At 36.2% G+C, this 24,016-nt stretch overlaps 1 protein-coding gene across 1 annotated transcript in view; it reads right to left on the reverse strand.

Annotated features, from left to right (window-relative positions):
• The window catches only part of RYR2 (ryanodine receptor 2), a 727,453-nt gene that overhangs the window by 512,583 nt on the left and 190,854 nt on the right, over window positions 1–24,016 (reverse strand). The window contains exon 2 of the mRNA XM_049108740.1: window positions 23,610–23,729. Coding sequence (XP_048964697.1) covers window positions 23,610–23,729 — 120 coding nt within the window. The remainder of the gene's footprint in view (window positions 1–23,609; window positions 23,730–24,016) is intronic.

A 24,016-nucleotide genomic window follows, 5' to 3' on the forward strand; every position in this document is an offset into this window, starting at 1 on the left:
AAATCTTAAAAAAAAAACCCATAAACACCCATGTTTCAATACCCAGCTAAAAAATAAATTATCACATAACTAGTTGAAGCCAACCCTGGTTTTATTATTCTTTTTATTATTCTTGCTCCCCTGAAGAAGTACTAATCATTCAGCTGAACATAGTGCTTATTACTCAAGTGCATTTTTTTTAGAATTTTACTATATATGTCTATATTCTAATATTATTTATAGACTTGTTTTTAATATCATAACATGACATAAATAAATGGTATCATACTGTGTGTTCATCTGTAATTTGATTTATTTTTGCTCAACATTATGTTCTTGTGAAATATTTTTGGTGATATGTTTATAGTTTCATTGTGTATACGTAACATTGTTTAAATACACTACAATTTAATGATCTATTTCCCTACTGAGGTCTTTGGTATGTTTGTTTGTTTGTTTTTAATTTTTTAAAGATTTATTTATTTAAGAGAAGGAGAGTGTGCACATATGCACACTAGTTGGGGGGAGGAACAGAGCAATAGGGAGAAGCAGACTCCCCACTGATCACGGAGTCCCACTTGGGGCTCAATCCCAGGGTCCCCAAGATCAGGACCTGAGCTGAAAGCAGACAGACACTTATCCTACTGAGCCACACAGATGCCCCTGTATATATGTTGTTAAAATAAAATTTTCAGCATTTTCAGGTTCACAACGAAATGGAACAGCAAATACAAAAAGTTCCCATATATCTCTCCACACCCCCATCCCTTCCAACACACACAATCTCCCCCACACCAGTTTGTCCATTTTCTACAACTGGTGAATCAATACTGATACATCATTATCATTCAAAGTGTGTAGTTTACATTAGATTTCAGTCTTGGTGCTATAAATTCTATGGGCTTTAAAAAACACAATGCCACCTATCTACCATTACAGTACCATACAGAGTATTTTCACAGCTCTAAAAACCTCCTGTGCTCTACCTATTCATCCTTGCCTCCTACCTATCAGTGCCCAGCGACCACTGATCCTTTTACTGTCTCCACAGTTTTGCCTTTTCCAAGAATGTCAGTTAGTTGGAATCCCACAATGTGTAACCTTTCCAGATTGGCTTCTTGCATTTGGTAATATGCCTTTAAGGTTCCTCCACGTCTTTTCATGGCTTGATAGCTCATTTCTTTTTTACTGAATTATATTCCATCGTCTGAATAAACCACAGTTTGTGTTTCATTCACTCATCTATTGAAGAACACCTTAGTTGCTCCTGAGTTTGGCAATTACACGTGAAGAAAACCACTATAAACATCTGTATGCAGGGGTGCCTGGGTGCCTCTGGTTTAAGCCATCAACTCTTGATTTCTGCTCAGATCATGATCTCAGGGTCCTGGGATCTAGCCCTGTGTTTGGGGTGGTCAGGGGGTGGGCTGCTCAGTGGGGAGTCTGCTTAAGAATTCTTTCTCTGTGGCTCTGCCCTCCCACCAACTCCTTCACTCTCTCTAAAATAAATAAATCTTTAAAAAATTAAATGCTTATTTTTAAAAATTCACATAAATGTAAATTTTCAACTCATTTGAGTAAGTACTACAGAGCACAATTGTTGGATCACATACTAAGTTTTATTTTGAAGAATCTGACAAATTATCCTCCAAAGTGGCTCTTCCATTTTGCATTTTTATTTTATTTGAGAGAAACAGTGAGCAAGAGAACCCAAGCCTAAGCAGAGGGAGAGTGAGAAGCAGACTCCCCACAGAGCAGAAAGCCTGACACAGGGCTCTATCCCAGAACCCTGAGATCATGACCTGAGCCCACAGCAGACTATTAACCAACTGAGCCACCTAGGCACTCCCCACTTTGCGTTTTCACCAATAATGAATGAGAATTCTTGTTGCTTCATATCCTTGCCAGCATTTGGTATTGGATTTGGGATTTCACCATTCTAATAGGTAAGCGGTCTTTTAAGAGCTTTTGTTAATACAAAAAATGTTGCAATAAACATGTATGTACATATTTTCATGAGCCTATGTGTAGTAGTTGGTCTAGGCCAGGTATATTTCTTGGGGTGTATTTGCTAAGCTCTAGATATTACCATCTTAAATATTTTGGTAATATATTGGTATAATTATTTTAGTTAATACCAACAGGTATAAAATAATGAGGTATAATACCGCTTGCCGAAGTACTTATTTCAACTTATACTCTCAACAAGATTAATGAATACTTTTACTGATCCATATCTTTCCCACAATTTGACACTGCTAAACTTAACAACTTTTGCCAATTTCATACATGAGAATTAGAATGTGACTTAAATTTGCATATCCCTTATTACTAATGATCTTGATCATGTTTTTAAATATTTGGGAGCCATTTGAGTTTTCTTTTTTTATTTTTTTATTTATTTTATTATTTTGTTTTATTTATGATAGTCACACAGACTGTGAGAGAGAGAGAGAGGCAGAGACATAGGCAGAGGGAGAAGCAGGCTCCATGCACCGGGAGCCCGACGTGGGATTCGATCCCGGGTCTCCAGGATCGCGCCCTGGGCCAAAGGCAGGCACTAAACCGCTGCGCCAACCAGGGATCCCCTGAGTTTTCTTTTCTATGGACTACTTTTTCAAACATTTTGAACATTTTTGTACTTGGATATTCTTTCTTTATTAATTGATAAGAATTCTTTGTATATTCTGGATAGTGACATTTTATCAGTTTTATATACACATGTATAAAAATACACATGTATAGAAATACACGTGTATATAAATACACATGTATATAAATAAACATGTATATAATCTGAGGCTTTTTAATGGTTTTTTGTTGACATCCAGAAGTCTAATTTTAATGTAACCAAATATGAACTTATTTTGCTTTATGGTTTATGCTTTTTTGGATTTTGTAAGCATCAGCTTTATTGAGATATACTTTAGTGCAGTAAAAGTTGCCACTTATAACTATACAACTTAATGAGCTCTAACACTTGTCTACAGCCATGTAGCCATCACCACAACCACTAAAAAATAAAATCATTTCCATCTACTTTATGGAATAAAAACAACTGCACGTTTCTGCAGTAAATTCCTAACTCCTTCCTCCAGATGTTGCCAACAACTGATCAGCTTTTTGTCACTGTGGTTTTGTTGTTTGTCCTACAATTTCATATGAATGGAATTGCTAAGTATACAGTCTGTAGGGTCTTCCTTCTTTCACTTTACCTAAAGCTCTGGAGTTGCATCTGTTGTGGCACGGATTCACAGTTCATTCTTTTTTATGGCTAAACAGTATCCCTGGATCAGTTGGTGGAAATTTGGATTGTTTTTAAATAAAACTGCTCCAAACATACGCCTTTGGGCAGAAACATGGATATATAACAGAGATAGCCAGGAATGGATTGGTATATTCTACATAAATTTATGATTAAAAACTGCCAAACTGTTTTCTAAGTTTTACACTGCCATCAACACTGTGAGAGCTGCAGTTGCTCTTGGCATTGTCAACTCTTGGTAATATGCATCTTTTAAATGTTAGCCGTTTGGTGGTTGAGTGATAGATAGCATACCATTGTGGTTTTGCTATGCACTGACCTAATAGCTAATGATGTTGTTATTGATCTTTTCTTGTGCCTACTTACCTCCTTCACGAACATGTTTTTCAATTTCAGTGCCACATTAAAGGACTCTACCTTCTCCAAAGGCATTCTACATTCTCCAAAGTCAACTCCATTGGACTTTCCCACTCCCCAGACCCTCAGCTATAGTTGATAATTATTTATTGTTTTGTTCCCACCAAAAATGCTCTTTTGACTCTGAACTAGCCTGCCCTCCTCTTAGTGCTCTCCTGGTTCTCACCTTGAGCCCTTTCTTGGTCACCTTCAAGTTCATTCACAGCTCACTCTTCTTCCCTTTCTGCATGGGATACAAATACATTCCTCATGGATTCAACTAGAGCCTGCCTCTAGCACATGTCAACTCTGAAATCTTTGCTGACAACTCAGGTCATAGTGGTCTTTCCTTTATTTGACGTTCTAAAGAATCTGCCACTATTACTAACTGATTCACTAATAATACATCTGATTACATAAATCTCTTATATTGCTCTCTAGCTACTTTAATCGTTTTTTGTTTGTTTGTTTGTTTTTTGTCCTCCAGTGCACATCTCATTAAGTATTTTAGGAAAGAGGGTATTTTAATAGTAAAATACATGCTAAGCATTTTATAAGTAATGTTGCCTGTCCTATAATCTAAACAAAATAAATAGAAACATAATCTCACGTTCTTTATCACTTAATATAAAATATATCAAATTGAAAATTTTCTATGCCATGATAGTCACACTAGCAAAAAAAAAAAAAAAATCCTAGCATTCCATTCTGTATCAACTTTGTCAACAACTATTTATATTTTTTAATTATGTCTGAGCATGCTGACAAAGATTCACTCTTTACATAAAGTAGAAAATTAATTATTCCTGCAATGCATTGTACCAAATCCATTATCAATCACCCAGGATTACACACTATTAGAGTCACAAATATATTTACCCTGGTAAATCAAAATCATTAAATTAACTCCTTAAATCATGAAGACAGTACAGTAGGATTTAAAAGGGTATAGTCATTGGCCCAATGCAAAAGACAAAATTAGTAAAGTCACCGACCATCTGCTTCCTTCAGAAATGTGTTATGTACTTGAGACATGGGATGAATGAGCTACTCCCTGCCTGATGGTGTTTTCATTATTATTATTTCATAATAATTTCAAAAAGTAAATGTCAAAGGACATGTGTTTTATCAGCAAGAAGTGCAGTAGAAGAAGGAATTCATTTTGATGGGGAGAGAGGAGGGATAAAGAGAGTGTGAGAACCAGAGAGAGTTACTTTTGCAGGGAGGAGGGGCATGCATTATAAATACAGGAAAGTGTTACAAAGGCAGGCCTAGTTAGACAGCAGCTTAGGGGATGAGAAGGCTTCCTTCAGGGAAGGCATTGTACAAAGATGCTCCAGGAGGATAGAGAACTGAGCATCTGCAAAGTCAAGTCTTCTTCAAGTGGACTCAGTGGGGCTGGACTGTTTACATCTAGGGAAGGTTATGCATGCTTGAATATACAAATCAGTGAGGAGTGACAATGATTCGCTCCTTGACCAAATTCTTACCAGACCCTCAGAATCCTCTTTTTGAATAGGCCTCAACATTGGCCTATAAAAACTACAGACTCTCAAAAGAAATGATTTTGTCTTTCCCCTTCCCCTATACATTAGAAGACTTAATCATTCACATGTTTCTAACAGCTCAGTGCCATCCCTTAGGATGACCTTAATGGTCTCCAAGAAAGGTCAAGGCTACCAAAAGAATTTATAGTTGGCTCTAGCCAACACCTGGCACTAGGCCCTACTACTACCCTTTCTCAGAGCATTTACTAAAAAGCCTTTACAACTGTGAATCCTTCCCTCTGTCCCTTTGGGATATACCTGGATCTCCTGCAACTCAAGAATGTCTTTCTTGAAAACTTGAAAGCCATTCCCTTGAAATGTGATCATCAGGAAGGATAGGACTTCTGTTCCCCAGTCTTGCCAAGGGAACAGAACCCAAACTTCAATAATTGCCAGCTAGCAGACACAGCAGGCCTAAACAGCATTTACCTTAACTATTCCTTTAAATTTTTCAGGTCTTGTACTCCACTAAGCCCTCACCTTCCCCGCTCCCTAGTCCCACACCCAGTCACCTCCATATAAATCAAAATTGAGTTCAATTCTCCCCAGACTCCCTTCCTCCTTGCAGTATAGTGCTGATTAAAAAGCTGTCCTTACCATGTTAACCAGTTTCTGGCTTTGATTGTCTTGGGTAGTAGCAGAGTTTGAAATAACACAGTCCATTTGTTCTAAAGCTTTCAGGAGCTCTTCTTATCATTCAAATATAGTCCTCAGAGTTACCTGCCATTTGAAGCCCTGCCCCACCCCAAAAGAACACTTAGGCATTCCTATTCAGACAAATGCCTCTCCTCTGCTCCTTTGTCCTCATCCCCCTAAGGAAATGCTTCTTTCCACAAAGGCTATTTATCTCCATTCATATCATACTCCTTTATCCTCTCATTCATATATCAAACATGTATGAATATATTTGATGTTTGTCATAGTATCAAACATATTTGTTAAACCTTAATTACCATCTGTCAAGAAGGCCAGCTCTCCTGCGTGCCTCTACCTTCATAAAACCTCTAACAGTTCCAGCCAGAAGCACACTCTTTCCAAACTTTAGGATAGCACGAGAGAACATTTAACTTGCAGACAGAACATTTTTCTTATGTCATATCTTTGATTGTTGCCCCTACTATATTTGTTCTACCTTCTTTTTTATAAATATAAAATTTTCCTTATGTCCTATCAGGCATAGACACACTACAGTCCATGGACCAAATCTGGCCCACTTTTTGTGTCTGTATAGCATTTGAGCAAAGAGCGGCTTGATATTTTTTTAATAGCTGAAAAAAAAATCCCAAGAATATTTTGACACAACAAATAGAAATTCAAACTTAAATGTCCATAAATGTAGTTTTTATGGAACACAAGGATGCTCATTTGTTTATCTAATGCCTATGCCTGTTCTCATGCTACAGTGTCAGAGGTGAGTAGCTTCAACAAAACCCTATGACCCACAGAGCCTAAAGTACTTATTATTTGGCATTTTACAGAAAAAATGTGTCAACCCCTATGTAAGAACATAATCTGCCATAGCTGTGTTCACTCCAGTGATAGCTGAACCATATACTTTTAGATCCAGAAAGTAAAACAGTGTGTAAGACCCTCCTATAATCCTTCAGGTTTTTATAGGCATTCTCTTAATTCAGCCCTTATCATCTAAAGTGGCAGCTTCTCCTTCCTTTCTCTTGATTCTGTTCTCTATAACAATGCATACACCATCATCAAAGTCATAAGTCCTTGCCTGTGCTTCCACCAATGCTGCTACTCGCTCTGCATAGGCCTTAGGTACTTTATTTGTGTGGACTAAAGTTTCCAGAATGCAACAGGTCATCACCAGCTTCAAACCTACCAACATCCAAGGCATTTTGCAGGAATGTGAATTGTGATGGAGTTACTGGAGGGGACAACACACTGCTGTTCACTTTCTTTGTTAGCATAGTCCCTTGGGCAAAAGCAGATAGGTTGGTTAGGTGGACTCAAGTGTCTGCCAACCTTTCTACGGTGTTTGAGGTGAACCCATGTATGTCAGAGGTGAACTCCAGGTAGGTTTTTCCAACTAGTTTAATACACCTTATAACTAGCAGATATCTCTCCCATATTTGAGATTGTGTTCCAGTCTTAGATTTCAATGTTTTCTCGAGTTTTTATTTCAAGAAACATAATGGGAATCAAAAGCTCATTTTTTACTCTAATGAGAATTCTTTAAAGTCCATAAAATATCCCAAGAATGAGTCTTTAGCTCATAAGACAATCTATTGTTGGGGTATTATTCAAGTGTCCCAAAAAATGCTTCCTACTTGAGGATTTCAATTATGTCATCTTTGTCTTTTTCTATCACTACTCTTTCCTGACTAGGTAACGGCATCATCTATTTGTAAGACACTAAAAATAATCATTTCCACACAGCTTACAAATTATAAGTTAACAAATAATTCCACTCTGGCCATAAATAATCAGCCAAAAATTGTTAGGCATTTCCTTATGATGCTTCTGCTTTAGCAGAACTTTACGTAAGTATGTGATAGCTGATTCTTTGTAGATTGGATATTCAAAATTAGGATGTTTCCTTTCTGCCACATTTACCATCTCCTTTGTTTTCCTCTTAAAGTTATGGCAAAGAAATAATTATATAACTAAGACACAAGGATTTTGGAAAACAAACATAGCTACTAGTCACTTGCGTTCTTTCCCAAACACATTGGCCTTTTTCCTCCCTTTTGCCCAAAATAAAATTCTGTGAAAATTACAATAAATAGAACAAAACAACAATAATGTTAGTATTTATTCTCTTATAATTATATTTTATTACTTCAATAAATTTTTGGAGGACACACTGAGAAACCACCATCGGTTGTCTAAAATATTTCATAAACTTTATTTTTAAAGTGAATCTTCCTTATATCATCCAGCATTTATTTTATACTGACATTTTTATTATTCAAAAATTCTCACTTGAATAAGAAGAACAGTTCATCTGGAATATCACAACTATTATGCATCATTAATATCCTAATGCATTATTTATAGTGGTGAATAATATCCTGAAATGAGAAGTCACTGAAGATAAAATATTGCTCTATCATGTTCCATTAAGGGAAAAAATACTTTTAATCAAAATGATGCCATAAAAACTGGAGGGTATTATGCTGAGTGAAGTAAGTCAATCGGAGAAGGACAGTGTATGTTCTCATTCATTTGGGGAATATAAATAATAGTGAAAGGGAATATAAGGGAAGGGAGAAGAAATGTGTGGGAAATATCAGAAAGGGAGACAGAACATAAAGACTCCTAACTCTGGGAAAGGAACTAGGGGTGGTGGAAGGGGAGGAGGGCGGGGGGGTGGGGGGGAATGGGTGACGGGCACTGAGGGGGGCACTTGACGGGATGAGCACTGGGTGTTATTCTGTATGTTGGTAAATTGAACACCAATAAAAAATAAATTTATTTTTTTAAAAATGATGCCATAAAAATTGAAAGAAATGAAGAGAGAGCACTTGATATTGTTCTATCGACAAGCCTCAATTTCCTTTTTGGAAACCTGGTAAAAATCAACATGTTGATTTATACATGCCGTTTTATACATGCAGTGGATATGGACCAGTCTTAAAAATACAGGATCACCGAAGTGTTAGGCTGAAACAGATCTTAAAAATTCTTATTATCTCTGTCCTGAGTCCACAAAGAGTAACACCAGAAAACTATGCCTGTAGCAATAAGATCGTTGACCAAGAATTTTTTTTTTAATGAAGTTTCTTTTTTGGGAGGCTTTATGGCAATTGACAAGTGAATGACCTAAGACTATTACTGATTCTCTTTCTAACTTAATATACACTTAAATTTGTACACATGTATGTGTGTAAGGGCACGCCAAGTATCATTTCATACATGGGTATGCTTCAATATACTTTCTAACTAGTTAATGTACATGAAGGCTTGGACACCTTCATTTTATAACCAGCTCTTTTATATATTTCTCTCATAATTCATTTTGCAATAGTTTTTCCACTAATTTTCTTGGAATTCTTAGGTATATCATCAAATCATCTGCAACTATCTCTTCAAATGCAAACTTAAATCTCTGCCTAAATACATTGGCTCAAGCTCCAACGAACACATGCACAACAGATACTGAATATCCTTCTTTAACATACACCTAATTCTGATGAGTATTCTCCTGTACATAAAGTGTTGATTTTTCAATTGAAGCCTGTTTGTAAAATAATGTTAGTGAGCTACCCACCAATTTCTATTTCTTATTAATTTCTAAAACATAGACTCTGAATTTTGTCAACAGACAAAATTTTTCCTTGTCTTCAGAAATGTCAAAAGGATTTTTCTCCTTAGTGCTACTAATATGAAGAATATTATTAATTATATATTTTTTGCTATATAGCCATTCTCAGATTCCTGGAATAAACCACTTGGTCATGATGTATGTTTTAATCAGACACTAGGTTTCTTTTAAAAAAAAATTACTTCGTATTTGTCAATATTCATAAGTGAAACTGATTAATAATTTTCCAAAATACCTTAAAATTTTAGAATCCATTTTATACCTTACTTGATGAAATAAATTTGGAGGTTTTCTTTATTTTCTGATGTTTTGGAATAGTTTAAATAATATACCTAAGTAGGTGTCATTTGACACTGCTGTACCTCATCAGAAAAGTCTTTTACTGATTTATCTGACAATTAGCCTGTTTAGACTTTCTGTGGTAAATTTAATTTTGTCTAGAAACGTATTCATTTTTCTGAAGATTTTCAAATCCACTTGCATAATTGAGCAAATGATCTCTTATGATTTAATTTCCTGTTTCTATCATTATTCCTCTCCTACTTTTATGAAACTTTTAATATTTGAATATTTGTGCTCTCTTCTTGATTGGATTTGGTGAATCAAATCAAATCAATAGGTAAACCAATTGATTTTTTTTTCAAAGAACCAATCTTTAAATTAACTCATCTATTTCCTTTTTACTTTGTTAATTCCATCCTGTTGCTTTCTTTTACTTTGTTATTTTTTCTCATTTTTATTGATCTAGACACTGAATGCTAAAATCTCTATTCTCATAACTTCCTTAGCTGTGTCCCACATATGCCACAGCATTTTGTATTCATTCTCATGACTTTTAAGGAATTCTTCACTTTTGTTTGATACTTCTATGTTCACTCAACGCTTATTTAATAGCAGGACTTTTTAATTTTTATGTAAAAGGGACTTTCATAGGGTTTTGGCTTTTTAGGGAAAAAATAATTTCTAGTTTTACTTCTTTAGAGTTATGTTTATATTATTGCTGCTCTTTGGAATTTACTGTGTTGTGTGTGTGTGAGACCTAAAATATGGTGACATTAATGTTTTATGTGAATGTTTTAAAAATGTATCCTCTCTGAGGTTCAGATTTTGACAGGTCTTAATAAGGTTGACCTCACTGACCTTTTATACTAGCAGGTTACTTATTTTTTCTACTTGAAGTGTGTTATATCTCCTATTAATGTGTTCTCTATTCTCTTGTCATCTATAGTTTCTGGTTTATGGAAGTGGTTTCTGTTATTGGGTGCATATGCCTACTTAATCTTCATTGAGAAGTATATACCCCTTAAATGTATTAGATATCCTTGTCTCTTTCCAAGGCTTTTGGTGTGGATTATACTTTATTCAGTAATGAGTTTGTGAAACCCACTTTATTTTTATTTGTGTTTCTTAGTATACTCTTGCCCATCCTTTTATCTATACTTTCTTCATCTGTTTTAGTAGATAAAATGTCACATTTGGTTTTGTTAATCTTATCATCTTAAATTCTTCATATTTCAAATGGTCAGTCAAGTCCACTTAGAGTTATTTATATAAAAGTTTAATATAATTTCGGTAAAGTCTCCACATTTTTCTCCCATTTTTGGTAGTTTACCAACTTCACAGTGTTAAGCATGGACCCACTACACGTGATGCTCTCTCCTTCAAAATCATCGTAACTCTTAACAACTTGAATGCACATTGCTTGTTCCCAACCAAGTCCTCCTGCCAGAGTCTCTACTGGAGCTTATTCTCCAATAAATTCCTAAAGAAGGTGTCACGGACACAATATCCCTAGATTTTTTCACATTCTCAATAGTTTGTTTATGGTTTTTATTTTTATTTTTTTGTTGTTTTGTTTTTTTGTTTTTTTTGTTTTGTTTTGTTTTGTTTTTGTTTATGGTTTTTAAATGAAAACTCAGTTTGGCTGGAATCCTTGACTCAGATTTCCTTTCCTTGAGTTTCTTATTACTACATTTTCACTTGGCATAAAGCATTGGTGTTATAAAATCTGATGACAACATGACCTCCTTTCCATTAAAAGTGACTTACCTTTTTGTCTGGATTCAACAAATTATTTTCTTTACTTTTAATGAATATACTTTATTAGAATATGTGTCTCAGCCAGTTAAGACGAAGGTTTTCCAAGGTATGCATTATGCATGTTAAATGTGTAGTTTCAAGCAAATATTCCTGAGCTTTGGTATTCTTCCCAAGGTCTTTGATTATAAGTACATTAAACGTTCTTTTAACATGTTCTGTTGTTCTTTTTTATGAATAGATTTTTTTTTCTTTTTTCCCTAAGTAGGGTCCATGCCCAGCATGGAGCCCAACATGAGACTTGAACTCACAACCCTGAGATCAAGACCTGAGCTGAGATCAAGAGACAGACATGCTAACTAACTGAGCTACCCAGGTGGCTCCCATAAATAGACTAGTTTTAACAGATTTAGATTCACAGCAAAAATGCATGGAAGGTTCAGAGATTTTCCCATACACTCTCCGCCTGCACATCTTCAGTCTTCCCCATTATTAATATCCCCAACCATAGTGGTACATTTGTTATGACAGATGAATCTACATTGATGCATCTGATTGCCCAAAGTCCATAGTTTGCATTAGGGTCTATTCTTAGTGCTATACACCTTATGAATTTTGACAAATATATAATGACAAGCATCCATCGTTATCATAATGAATAGATTTGCTGTTCTAAAATCCTGGGCAGCCCAGGTGGCTCAGCGGTTTAGCGCCGCCATCAGCCCAGGGCGTGAACCTGGAAACTCAGGACCTAGTCCCACGTAGGGCTACCTACATGGAGCCTGTTTTTCCCTCTGCCTGTGTCTCTGCCTCTGTGTGTGTGTGTGTGTGTGTGTGTGTGTGTCATGAATAAATAAATAAAATCTTTAATAAATAAATAAATATCCTCCATGTTCCATCTATTCATCTTTCCTGTCTTCCCGGGGATCCCTGGGTGGCGCAGCAGTTTGGCACCTGCCTTTGGCCCAGGGCAAGATCCTGGAGACCCGGGATCGAATCCCACGTCGGGCTCTGGGTGCATGGAGCCTGCTTCTCCCTCTGCCTGTGTCTCTGCCTCTCTCTCTCTCTCTGTGACTATAATAAATAAATAAATAAAATTAAAAAAAAATAAAGTCTTTCCTGTCTTCCCTAATCCTTGGCAACCACTGATCTTTTCACTGTCTCTAGTTTTTTCTGTTCCAACATGTCATATAGCAGGAATCATACAGTTCATAGCCTTTTCAGGTTGGCCTCTTTCACTCAGTAGTATGTATTTAAATTTTCTCCATGTCCTTTTGTGACTTGATAGTTCATTTCTTTTTAGTGATGAATAATATTCCATCATCTGTATATACTACACTTTATTAATCCATTTATTTACTGAAGGATATCTTGATTGCTTCCAAAACTTGCTTTCAAGTTTTGACAATTATGAATAAAGCTTCCATAAACATCCATGTGCTAGTTATTGTGTGGAACTAAGTTTTCAAATCCTTTGGGTAAGTAGCAAGGAGCACAATCACTGGATCATGACAAAAATATATTTCGTTTTGTAAGAAACCACCAAACAATCTTCCAAAGTGGATGAACCATTCTCCATCCTCACCAACCATAAATGAGAATTCCTGTTGCTCCACACATCCTGCCAGCATCTGGTGTCAGAATCTAGCCATTTGTTTTCATTTGCACTCCCCTGATGACCAGGTGCAGCATTTTCTTCATGTGCTTATTTGTCATGTGGATATCTTCTTCGGTGAAGCACTTGTTAAGGTCTTTGGCCCATTTGTTAATCTGTCTGTTTTTCTTACTTTTGGGTTGTAAGAAAGAGTTCTTTCAATATTTTGGCTAACAGTCATTTTTCAAATGTCTTTTTTTGTAAGTTTTTCCCCCATTTAGGCTCATTGTCTCATTCCTTGGACATTGTCTTCCTCAGAGCACAGATTTCTAATTTTAATGAAGTCCAGCTTGCCAATTTATTCTTTCATAAGTTGTACTTTTGGTGTTATATTTAAAAAGTCATCACCATACCCAACATTACCTAGGTTTTTTACTATGCTATTTTCTAGTATTTTAGCTTTGCTTTTTAAAGACTGCAGTCCATTCTGAGTTAATTTTTGTGAAGAGATTAATGTCTACCTAGATTCTTTTATCTTCATTAAGATGTCCAATCATTCCAGTACCACTTATTGGAAAGACTACCTTTGCTCCATTATTTTTTTGTTCCTTTGACAATAATAAGTTGACTATTTTTGTGAATCTCTTTCTAGACCCTCTATTTTGTTCCACTGATCTACTGGTATTTTCTTTCACCAATACTATTTTTAATACTGTAGCTTTAAAACGTTTTCTCCTTTAACATCATGCCATTTGGGGTCTTTGGGTGCTCCAAATAGACTTCAAAAACCATTTGTCAATATCTTCAAAATAACCTGCTGGGATTTTGATAGGAATTGCATTAAATCTATAGATCAAGTCCAACATGACATTTTGAAAATACTGAGTCTTCCTATTCATGAACATAGAATATCTCTCCATTTATTTAGTTCTTCTTTGATATCTATCACCTGAGTTTTACTGTTCTTATGTTATACATCTTATAATATTTTCTAAGTTTATACCTAAGTATTTTTTTTTGCATTCTAAGATAAATGGTATTGTGTTTTAAATTTCAAATTTTAGTTGTTCATTGCTGGTTCTTAGGAATGCAATTGACTTTTGTATATTAATGTTGTATCCTGCAACCTTGCTATAATTGCTTATTTAGTTTTTAGTTGATTCAGGTTTTCTACACAGATGAGCAAGTCATCTGCAAACAGTTTTATTTCTCCCTTCTCCATCTGTATGCCATTTATTTCTCCATATCTTTAAGGTTTTCTTTGTTTATCTGAGAGAGAAAGAGAGAGAGAGAGAAAGATGAGCAAGAGCAGAGAGAGTAGCAGATGGAGAAGTAGGTTCTGCACTGAGCAGGGAACCCAATGCAGGGCTCAATCCCAGGACCCTGGGATCCTGACCTGAGCTAAAGGCAGATATTCAACTGATTAAGCCACCCAGGTGGCCCTTTTCTTTCTTATCTAGTCCTTGCATTAGCCAGGACTTCCAGCATAATATTGAAAATCAATGGTGAGAGCAGACATATTTGGCTTGTTGCTGATCTTAGCAGCAGAGCTTTAAGCTTCTCACTATTAAGATATGAGCTGTATGGGGCACCTGGGTGGCTGGTGGCTCAGTGGTTGAGTGTCTGCCTTAAGCTCAAGGCATGATCCCAGGGAGCCTGCTTCTAACTCTGCCTATGTCTCTGCCTCTCTCTGTGTATGTCTCTTATGAATAAATAAATTTAAAAAAATGTGAGCTGTAGGTTTTCTATACTTTTCAAGAAGTTCTATACTTTTCAAGAAGCTGAGAAATTTCCCTTCTTTTCCTAGTTTACTGAGAGTTTTTATCAGGAATGAGTGCTGGGCTTTGTCAAATGCTACTTCTGTACCTAGTAATATGATGGTATGATCTTTTTCCTCTTTTCTCAGTTGATGTGATAGACTATAGGGGTTGATTTTTGAATCTGAACCAGCCTTGCTTATCTGGGATAATAAATCCTATGTGATCAAGGTATATAATTCTTTTTCTACACTGCTGGATTCAACTTGTTAATAATTTTGTTTACATTTACGTTTATGAGAGGTTTTAGTCTGCACTTTTTTTTCTTATAATGTATTTGTCAGGTTTTGATTTTTAGAGTAATGTTGGCCTCAGAGAATGAGTTAACTATTTCTTTTGCTTTTATCTTCTGAAAGAGATTAGAATTAACCCATATAATTTCCTCTTTAAATGTTCAATAGAATTGATGAGTAAATCCAACTGGGCCTGCTGCTTTTAGTATGGAAAGTTATTAATTGTTGATTCAATTTACTACCTATAAGGTTATTCAGAATGTTTATTTCTTCTTGTGTGAGTTCTGGCAGATTGTGATTTTCAAGGAATTGGTCCATTTCACCTTAGTTTATAAAATTCATGGGCACAGATTTATAATATTGCTTTATTATCTATATACTGTTTGTGGAATCTATAGTGATGTCTCATTTCTTTTTTTTTAAGATTTTATTTACTTATTAATAAGAGACACGGGGGGGGGGGGGGCGCAGAGACATAGGCAGAGGGAGAAGCAGGCTCCACACAGGGAGCCCAATGCGGGACTCGATCCCGGGACTCCGGGATCACACCATGAGCTGAAGGTAGATGCTCAACTGTCAAGCCACCCAGGTGTCCCATCTTATTTCTGATATTAGTAATTTGTATTCTTTTTTCCTTAATTAGCCTTGCTAGAAGTTTGTCATCAAATTTATTGATTTTTTCAGTGAAATAGCTTTTTTTGGTTGATTTTCTGCTATTTCATTGATTTCTGCTCTAATTTTTTTGTTGTTGTTGTTTCCTTTCTTCCGCTTACTTTCAATTTATTTAGTTCTTCTCTTTCTGGTTTCCAAGGTGGAAGTTTACATTATTGACTTTAGATCTTCCTCTTTATTTTTTATTTTTTTTAAGATTTTATTTATTTATGCATGACAGACACAGAGAGAGAGAGAGAGAGAGAGAGAGAGAGAGGCAGAGACACAGGCAGAAGGAGAAGCAGGCTCCATGCAGGGAGCCTGATGTGGGACTCGATCCCGAGTCTCCAGGACCACACCCCAGGCTGAAGGCGGCACAAAACCGCTGGGCGCCCAGGGCTGCCCTCTTCCTCTTTTTTAATTGATCCCCTTGGTACTTTGAATTTCCCCCCTAAACACTGCTTTTGGTGCATCCCACAAATTTTGATAAGTGGTGTTTTCATTTTCATTTAGTTCAAAATATTTTTAGCCATGTGTTATTTAAAAGTGTGTTACTAAATCTCCAAGTATTTTGACATTTTCTACCTTTCTATTTTTTTTTAAAGATTTTATTTATGCAAGAGAGCAGGAGAGAGTGAGAGAAAGCAAGCACATGAGTAGGGGAAAGGAGCAGAGGCAGAGGGAGAAGCAGACTTCCCATCAAGCAGGGAGCCTGACACAGCTCGATCTCAGGACCCTGAGCTGAGGATCATGACCTGAGCTGAGGATCAGGACATGAGCTGAGGATCATGACCTGAGCTGAAGGCAGACACTTAACCAACTCAACTACCCAGGCACGCCGCACCTTTCTATTTTAAATCAATTGCTGTCTGAGGCCAGATATTGTATGATACAATATATCTGACCTCTGAGGTCAGATATATTGTATGATTTCTGTTCTTTTAAATGTGTTAAGTTGTATGTTATGACCCAGAATATGGTGTATTTTGATGAATGTGTCCATATGAGCTTGTGCAAAATGTGTATTCTGCTATTGCTGGATGAAATAAACCATACATGCCCATTATATTCAGTTGATTCATAGTGTTGTGTAGTTCATCTATGCCCTTACTAATTTCCTCCCCATTTCTGATAAAGTGGTGTTGAAGTCTCCAACTGAGACACTGGATTCATTTATTTTTCCTTGTAGTTCTATCAGTTTTTGCCTCACATGCTTTGATGCTCTGCCGTTAGGCACATATATGTTAAGGATTGTTATGAGAACCGATTCCTTCATAACCATGTAATGCCCTTCTTTATCACCAATAACTTTCCTTACCTTGAAGCCTGCTATTCCTTTTTTTTTTTTTTAATTATTGTTAGCATGATATATCTTTCTCCATCCATTTGCTTTTAACCTATGTGTCTTTATGTTTGAGGGGAGTTTCCTATAGGCAAGAAATAGTTGGGTATCATGTTTGATCCACTCTGACAATTTCTTTTAATTGGTACATTTCAACCACTGATGTTCAAAGTAATTATTGATTTAAGTGGATTAAGATCTACTATATTTGTTTCTGTTTTCTGTTTTTGCCCTTATTCTTTGTTTCCACTTTTGTCATCCACTCTTTTTCTGCCTTTAGTGGCTTTAATTGAACATTTTATATGATTTCATTTTCCCTTGTTTCTTCACATATATGTATATATATATATATTACTTTTTAAAAGTTCTTTTCTCAGAGTCTGTAATATACATTTACAACTAATCCAAGTCTACTTTCAAATAACAGTATACTCATATTCCATGGATAGTGGATGCACCTTATAATAAAATAATCCTAATTCATCCCTCTCATCCTTTGTAGAATTGCTGTTATTCCTTTCACTTACACATAAGCATACATAGGCAAATACAGCGTTGCTGTTATTACTCTGAGCAAACTTTTACATTATGTCAATTAAGAATAAGAAAAATTTTTTAATTCTAATTTTACCTTCACCAATGCTTTCTTCATTCCTTTATGTAAATTCAAGTTTCTGAACTTCCCTCTTGCTGAGGATCTTTCTCCAACATTTCTTGTAAGGCAAGTCTACTGGCAACTAATTTCTTCAATTTTTGTCTGAGAAAGTCATTTCTCCTTCACTCTTAAAGGGCACTTTTGTAGGATACAGAATTCTAGGTTAATAATTTTCCCCTCCCAACATTTTAATTATTTCACTCTCTTCTTGCTTCCATGCTTTCTAAAAAGTAGGATGTAATCTTATCTTTGCTCTTTTATAGGCAAGGTGTTTCCCTGCTGCCGCCCCTTCCCACTCCAGCTTCTTTCAGTATTTTTTTATCTTTAATTTTCTGTACCTTGAAAATGATATGCCTACATGTAGTGGGATTTTTGCACTCATTCTTCTTGGTGAGGTCTTAACTTCCTGGATTTGTGGTTAGATGTTGGACATTAACTTGAAGAAATTCTCACTCTACTGTTTCAAATATTTCTTCTATTCCTTTCTTCATGGTTCTAGAGCTCTTTCATAGTTGTCCTTCAGTTCTTAAATATTAGGTCCTGTTTTGTTTTTTTCTTCTATTTTATCCAATCTTTTTTAATGTTTTCTTTGCTTTTCAGTTTTCGAGGTTTCTATGGAGATATACTCAAACTCAGAATCTTTGCTCAGCTGAGTCCAGTCTAATAATAAGCCCATCAAAGGCATTCTTAATTCTGTCAGTGTTTCTGTTCTCCAGCATTTTTTTTCTCTCTTTGAATTCCATCTTTGCTTACATTGCCCATCTGTTCTTGCAGGCTGTTTATTTTATGAACTGGAGCTTTTAGCCTATTTACCATAGCTGTTTTTCAATTCCTGGTCTGATAATTCCACCACTGTTACCATATCTAAGTCTGATTTTTATCCCTGATCGGTCTCTTCCAACTGTGTGTGTTACCTTGCAGGATATGATTTTCTTTTTCTCAATAGCCACATACCATGCTTTGGGTGAAGGGAATTGCTGTAAAGATTCTTTACAGGTTTTCACTTTTCCATTTTCTATTATTCCTAAGCATTACACATGGGTTTACATACTCTTGTGTCCTTCCTAGTTCAGTCTCCATTTCTAAAGGTAATCTCTCCAGGATTTACAATTCTGTCCTATTATCTTTCAATTCTTTTCAAATCTTTCTCTTCTCTACTCACCTTATTTCTGAGTTTATAATCTACACAGTTCCCCAGAGAAGCTCTCTTTTTTTAATTTCTTTTAACTCATTTTGGAACATCATGTAACAGCTTTAAGTCTGGAGAACCTGTATTATCTATAAATATTATTACTCTCCTTGTTCTCTTTGACATATAAAATTACATAAAAATAGATAAATTATGTATAAAAGATAACTGCAAATAATTATGTAAATAAATGTTAATTAGATTACTCTGCTCATTCTTATACATTAATCACACATAATTACATATAATTATATATATATACATAGTGGTTTTATATGTAGTATATGTATACATGTATATGATAATTATATAAAGTATGTAAAATATATGTTACACATATAAATTATATATAACTTATATAATTGTATATGTATATAATGGTTTTATATATTATAGAATCATATGTATATAACATATATACACAATAATTATATATGTAATATATATATGTACAGTATACATAAATATATATTTATATAAAATAAAAAAGAGACACACCAACCAAGAACAGAATTATGTCTACAAGCAATAAAGATGTATCAGAATAACAGATAAACTGGAAGAAGAGGAGGGTAGGTCAGTATAGCTTCTGTAGCTACATGGCTCTAGAGTAACTTGTTCTGTTTTCACCATATTCAAAACACAACTATTCTTTTATGAGATCTGTTGGCTCTGTTTCCCTTCCTCCCTTTTACCTGATACTTCTCTATCCCTTGTCCCACTCAATCCATACTAAGTTCTTAAACATTTCTCCTCAAAGTAAGACTTATCTAGATGTGGGCTTTAACAGGTTCATTTCAAAATGTCATAGGCCAAGGCTGCTCCAGAAATACTGGTTCATCATTACCATGTCTCCTTCATCCCCTCCTGGTTTCAGTTGCTCTTTCTACATTGTCCCCACCCCCACCCCGTCCTCCTTGACAACTTGTAACCGAATTTTGGACATGACAAAAACCATGTTACCTTTCCTCCACTTCCTGCAATAAACATTCCAACATTATGTGTGGTGATAACATGTCATCTAGTTTATTCTAGATATTATGTTTTCTGTGTATATGGGGTTCTGCTGTCTTTTGAGTTCTGCCTGCTTTTATGTAAAGATTCACAGAGATGAATATATAACTTATTTCCTCTCAAACTTTTAATGATAACAGGGTGAGTCTGCCAGAAAGTGACTAGATTCCTAAGAGCAAAAGCCTAACTTCTCAATCGTAAAATATAGAAAATGAAGTGTCACTCATATAAAGAATACACAATAAATATCCATGATTATAATTTACAAATGACTAACTGAAAAACATCATCAGATTTGATGTTTGCAAGTTTTGCAGAAAAACATATGTTGGAGTTATGAACCATCCTCTTTTAGGCAGAAATCAGCATGAGTAGATGTCCCAAGAGGATGAAACGGTCTTCAGAGAAAGTCAGTCCTGCCTTTGATTAAAAGATTCTGTAGCTTAAGATATTTCTGGGATCATTTCCAGGAACATGTATATAGTTTACAATGACTGACTACTCACTGCCAACAATAATTTTGTTCTCTCCACCTTTTTAATAAATGCAGGAGATAAACTTGAGAGGAGGAGGGAAAGGCCATCTCTCATTTTCCACCAGTGAAAAATCCAGATATTTCTGCATGAAACACACCTGTATCCAGGCTTATATATTTTAAACTGAGATCCAGAGTTTTGATTCCTTATAATTATAGAAAAATAAAAGTTTATGAAAATATAATTGGGCTAAGACTAGTAGTCACTTCAGACTTAATGATCCACTAAATTTTGTGGATGACTTACTAGGTTCAAGGCACTGTTCTTGGTACTAAGCAGTAAGAGATAAGAAAATAAATGAAATATGCTCTGGTCCTCAGGGAATTCAGAAGCTGGTGTATGTATCTGAGAACATACATATGTATATATTCACACAAAAAGGTGGTGAGGATATTATACAGAATTAAACTGGCAACATAAGTATAAACAAAGCACTTAAGAACTGCAGATAATAGGACACCGGGAACTTGGGAAAAAAGCAACCCAGAAGAGGGGCTCATGTTTGAAATAGGCTTTGAAGGGCAAGCTGCATTTCAGCCAGCAGAGACGTACAGGAAGGATATCTAGCACAGAGACAAAGGCAAATGGAAATACAAAAAAGGAAATGACATAGTAGGGGGTTTTCAAGTAAGAGTATACTTAGGTTGTAAGAACTTACAAAAAAAGGGATCCCTGGGTGGCACAGCGGTTTGGCGCCTGCCTTTGGCCCAGGGCGCGATCCTGGAGACCCGGGATCGAATCCCACATCGGGCTCCCGGTGCATGGAGCCTGCTTCTCCCTCTGCCTATGTCTCTGCCTCTCTCTCTCTCTCTCTCTCTCTGTGACTATCATAAATAAATTAAAAAAAAAAAAAAAAAGAACTTACAAAAAAAAGTTCAATAGGTTTACTGGACTTCAACTGCTATTGATTCTATGCTTAATAAACAATCTCAGTATCTCATCCTATATGCAAATTTTCAAAGACTAGAAAAGAATAAAATAGGATGACAACAAAAGTGGTCAAAATTCCCTAGATCATCATCAGCTAACAACAAGAACCAAGAGTATCCCTTCTTGGAAGTAACTAGCTTAAATGGATGTCTCGCCCTAATCAGTGTCTTGATTGCCACATGATGTGCCTACTACAAATCAGGAGCATTCATTCTTTGTATTGGAAACCACCTCTTACATTAAAGGAACAAGAGAACAATAGCCAGTAGAGCATTCAACATAATGTGAAAATCAAAAACCAGCTAGCTGGGATTCCCGGGTGGCTCGGTGGTCTAGCAACTGCCTTCAGCCCAGGGCATGATCCTGGAGTCCTGGGATCAAGTCCCACATCGGGCTACCTGCATGGAGCCTGTTTCTACCTCTGCACTCCACCCCTCCCCCCCCTCTCATTATATATATATATCATGAATAAATATTAAAATCTAAAAAAAAAAAAAACAGCTAGCTAAATAGTGTGCCTGATTCAGGCCACTAAAGAATATCAGAAACCACAAGGAATGTGCTAAATGTTAAAATGCTTAACGTTTTCTTCTTAAGAAGACTACTTTTCACAACCGACACCTATCACAATAATTTGTACAAACAGAATGCTCAATAAACACTTGTCGAATTACAAATAAATCTAAGCAGGGCTATAAAATGCATAATGTTTTGCCACCCTCTATTACAATGTTAATCATGTTACTTGGCATTGAATTAGTATAATAAATGAATCATATGTATACATTGCTTAGTATTGTTTCACAGACTAACCAAAGAAATACTGTGGTATAAAGGAAAGGATCGGGGGATCTGAAGCCAAAAGGCCAAGGTATAAATGTGAAAAACCATTGCTAACATCATGGCTTCGAGTCACATTAAGCATTTTAGGCATAGTAGCTGGCCTCTGTTAAGTCCCCAAGTCCCCTGTCAAGTGAATTTGACAGTGAGAATTATGCATACTCTTACTGCAACAGCCATATGAGACTATCAAAGAACTCTGTAGACCAATAAATATTTCACAAAAGATAACTACATTGACTGGTTTCCAGTTGACTTGCTATCCGTGAGAAGTTTTCCTCTTTCCTTTATTCCAGTCTGAGCTTTCAGCATATCGTGTATATCCCCAAGGCATGTTCTCAATCCCCCCCAATTCCCTACCATCACTCTATTCCAAAGAACCAGCAGCTCCCATCCAGACTTCCAATTCCTTACTTCCATGCTTGCTCTCTCAACATCCTCCAATCACATAAGAGCCAAGATGATCTTTGCCACATCTAAGTCAAATTGCACCACTCTCCTGCTCTAATGATCTCCCTTCATCTTAGAGAGAAACCTCAACTTCCGGCTTTGGCCTGGAAGGCCTTTGATGACTAGGCCTGGTTGAGATCTCCTCTTCCTAACTAGAGGCCTCTGTATTACCTGGCTTCTCTTTAAAATGTCCCAGAGTACTCAGCACTGCTCACTCAATTCATTCCAGATTGCTCAAATGTCACTGTCTCAGAAAGCTGTCCCCAAATGCCCTTTGTGAAAGAGTGAGTCCTTGTCCCATCATTCTACACCCTATTACTCTGTTTTCTCCATAGTCCTTAGTTCTAAAATAACACCGTTTATTCACTTGTTTACATTTACACTAGAATAGAAACACCATGGGTGCAAAGGCTTTGTCTAATTCTTGTCAACAATCTCATCTGACCTACTTGCAACAAGTATGGACTTGGGGGGCACGTGGGTGGCTCAGTCGGTTAAGCGTCTGCCTTCATGAAGCTCAGGTCATGATCCCAGGTCCTAGGATCAAGCCCCCAGATCGAGCTGCCTGCTCAGCCAAGAGTTTGCTTCTCCCTCTCCCTTTGCCTCTCCCTGCTCTTGCATAAGTGCTTTCTCTCTCTCTCTCTCTCTCTCTCTCTCTCTCTCTCTCTCTAATAAATAAAATCTTTAAAAAAATGGTGGCTCAACTAGAAATTTTCTTAATGAATGGTAAGCACATTTTCCACATCCCCTTTAATTTATCTATTCCATGGACAATAACAGAGTGCCCAAAGTAACTTCAATACCACCCATAAAACCCAAATATTTGAATAACCTCAAAAGGCTTTATCCCACCTTGGAATTTGAAGTGGACTCCAAGAAACAAAGTCTGTTGCCAAAGCCTTCTGCTGCCAAACACAGCTTCTGTTGTTCTTTGTGGATGGTTGCGGTACACTGCAGAACCACTTCATCATCCTGCAGAGGGGGAGAAAAATAAAAAGTGAGCTCTGACAAAACTAGACAGCCTGTATCAGATCTACAAGACTATTATTTTAGTGCATATTAAAAAATCAGAGAAAAATGTAACAACTTTCAAAAAAAAAAAAAAACAGTCTCAATCCCTCGAGAACTTTTTTCTGTAAAAAAGGTAACTGAGTGGAAGGAGGGGTGAAAGAGGTGATTGCCATTCAGGCAGTCAACAGTTTTCTCACTATCATTACTGGTCCCCAGAGGCAATCCACACAAGGTACAGTAAAATATAG

This window comes from Canis lupus, chromosome 4 (genome assembly GCF_003254725.2).
Source record: "Canis lupus dingo isolate Sandy chromosome 4, ASM325472v2, whole genome shotgun sequence".
In the NCBI taxonomy this organism is placed as follows: Eukaryota; Metazoa; Chordata; class Mammalia; order Carnivora; family Canidae; genus Canis; species Canis lupus.